The following is a 2,568-nucleotide window of genomic DNA, read 5'->3' on the forward strand; positions in this document are numbered from 1 at the left end:
CCCCCGCCTCTCACCCCCACTCTCCCTCTCCCCCCTCCCTCTTTCCCTCTCTCCTGTCTCTCTTCTTCTCTTCCTCTCCCCCTTTTCACCCTCTCTTTCCTCCTTTTTCACCCTCTCTGTCTCCCCCCTTTCCCTCTCTATGTCCCTCTGCCCCTCTCTTTCCCTCTCTCCCCCTCTTTCCCTCTCCCCTTTCCTTCTCTGTCCCTTTCTCTCCCCCACTCTCTCCCTCTTCCTCCCTCTCCCTCCCTCGCCTTCACTCTCCCTCACTCTCCCTCCCTCTCCCTCTTGTCGCTCTCCCCCTTTTCTCCCACACTCTCTTCCTCTCTTTTTCCTTTTCTCCCCTCTTTCCCTGTCTCTTCCTCTCTCTCTCCCTCTCCCTCCCTCCCTCTCTGTTCACATCTCTCCATCTTCCCTCCCTCTTCTCTCCCTCTCTCCCCTTTCTCCCACTCTCTCTCCCTTTCTTTTTCCTTCTCTCTCTCTCCCCCTCACCCCTCTCTCTCTCTCTCAATCTCTCCCTTCTCCCGCACTCTCCCTCCCTTTCCTCTCTCTCTCTCGCTCTCCTCCCTTTTCCCACTCTCTCTCTCTCTCTCTCTCTCTTTCCTTCTCTCCCTCTCCCCCTCGCCCCTCGCTCTCTCACTCTCTCCCTTCCTCATTCTCCAGGAGCCCCCATTGGACCGAGGGAGGTGACTGAGGATGGCTTCGAGTTGCAGATTGGTGTCAACCATTTTGGCCACTTCCTGCTCACCATCTTGCTTCTGGAGAATCTCAAGACCTGCGTGCCCAGTCGAATCATCAACGTTTCGAGCCGAGCCCACAGAATTGGTGAGAGAGCCCGCCTGCACCCTTCCCCTCCGGCGACCCACCCGCGTTCCTGTTGGCCTTAGGCCTTGAAGTCAAGTTGGGCCTAGAAGAAAAGGCTTTGGCAATGCCTTGCCAAAAACAAGGCCTGAGAGGCTATGAGGCTGTGCCTTGAGGAAAGGCCCAATCTCATGTTGGGTCTTGATGGCAAGGCTTGTGAAAGGCCCTTGAAACCAAATACGGCCTACTCCTAGGCTGTCTACTCTGAGAGGCCTGAATCCAAACCAGGCCTTGAAATGAAGGCTCCCAGGTTAACCTTTGAAGGAAAGGCCCTGTAGCGACTGTAATGAGGTCAGCCAGGTGGACCTCAAAGAATATGAGTCCCCTGGTTGCCTGGTCCAATTAGGGAGCCCTGGCTGACAGATATAAACAAGCATGTCAGATATTCTGGTCAGTGAGAGACCTGGCTTTGAGGGAATTAGATCGGTGTTAAGAACGCTCCATAGGTGACAGGATACTGGCTTCTGTGAAGCTATTTCAGGCCTTAAAGGCTGGACCTTAAAAGACAGGCCTAGGCTGGCTGTGCCTTGAAGGAAAGCCTGAAATCCAAGACAGGGCCTTAAGGAGATGCTTATAGTAATGCCTTTAAAATGAGGCCTACATGTTGAGGAAGGGCCCAAATCTAGGCTGGGCTTCAAAAAAAAGTGACCAAACTGGACCTGAGGCCTACACACAGGCTGCCATTGAGGGGAGGCCCAAATCTAGGCTGGGCTTTAAAGAAAAAGCGACCAGACTGTACCTGAGGCCTACACATAGGCTGCCATAGAGGAGAAGCCCAAATCTAAGTTGGGCTTTAAAGAAAAGGCAACCAGACTGGACCTAAGGCCTACACATAGGCTGCCATAGAGGAGAGGCCCAAATCTAGGCTGGGCTTTAAAGAAAAGGAGACCAGAGTGGATCTGAGGCCTACACACAGGCTGCCATTGAGAAAAGGCCTAAATCCAGGCTGGGACTTGAAGGGAAGGCTGGATTTGAGACCTCGCCAGGCTGTCCTTGAGGAGAGGCCTGAATCCAGTCTGGGGCCTGGGGGAGAAAAGATCCCATCACCAAGTCACCCTTCATTCGCAGGTGGAAAGTTTTTAACACGGATCCAGGTTAAGCTTTGAAAGAAAAACCTATAACTAGGCCTCGATTTGGAGGAATAGACATCTAACCATCCCTCAAACGGAACCAAGTCCGCTGACCTTGGCACAGCACGACACTTGGGGTCGGGCCTGAGCTGATGGCTCAAAGAGAGCCCAACCTGGGCAGACGCAACGGGCACACGCGCCAACCAAATGACAAGGGGGGCAACGGGGGCTCGGTCGGGAATAAGTGGGGAGGCCGGGGCAGGGCCCGGGGAGCGGGAGTCGTCGGAGGGTCAGGAGAGGGGGCAGGTCTGAGCTGTGGGAAGCGGGCACCATCCTTTTACCCTCTTTCTGTGCCACCCTACAGGAAAGATTCGTTTCAATGACATCAACATGAAGGAGTGCTATGATCCCCTTGTCGCTCACTGCCAGAGCAAATTGGCCAACATTCTCTTCACCCGGGAACTGGCCCACAGACTCCAAGGTAACCCAGGGATGGCGCTGAGGTGGGCAATAATCATCAAGGGCTGCCCTGTACTTGAGGACGGGCAGGGGGCAGGAGTCAATCAGTTTTCAAGTGGCATCCCATCAGGGTGCCCGGGGTGGGGGGCGTAAGGGAGACGGGGTGGTGGGGGGGGGGGGG

At 54.9% G+C, this 2,568-nt stretch overlaps 1 protein-coding gene across 1 annotated transcript in view; it reads left to right on the top strand.

Annotated features, from left to right (window-relative positions):
* LOC125488113 (retinol dehydrogenase 11-like) overlaps positions 1 to 2,568 on the top strand; it is a 5,220-nt gene that overhangs the window by 1,792 nt on the left and 860 nt on the right. Inside the window, exons 2-3 of the mRNA XM_048620981.1 lie at positions 661 to 822; positions 2,293 to 2,409. Coding sequence (XP_048476938.1) covers positions 661 to 822; positions 2,293 to 2,409 — 279 coding nt within the window. The remainder of the gene's footprint in view (positions 1 to 660; positions 823 to 2,292; positions 2,410 to 2,568) is intronic.

The sequence above is a fragment of the Rhincodon typus genome, chromosome 50 (assembly GCF_021869965.1).
Source record: "Rhincodon typus isolate 14 chromosome 50, sRhiTyp1.1, whole genome shotgun sequence".
Taxonomy (NCBI): Eukaryota; Metazoa; Chordata; class Chondrichthyes; order Orectolobiformes; family Rhincodontidae; genus Rhincodon; species Rhincodon typus.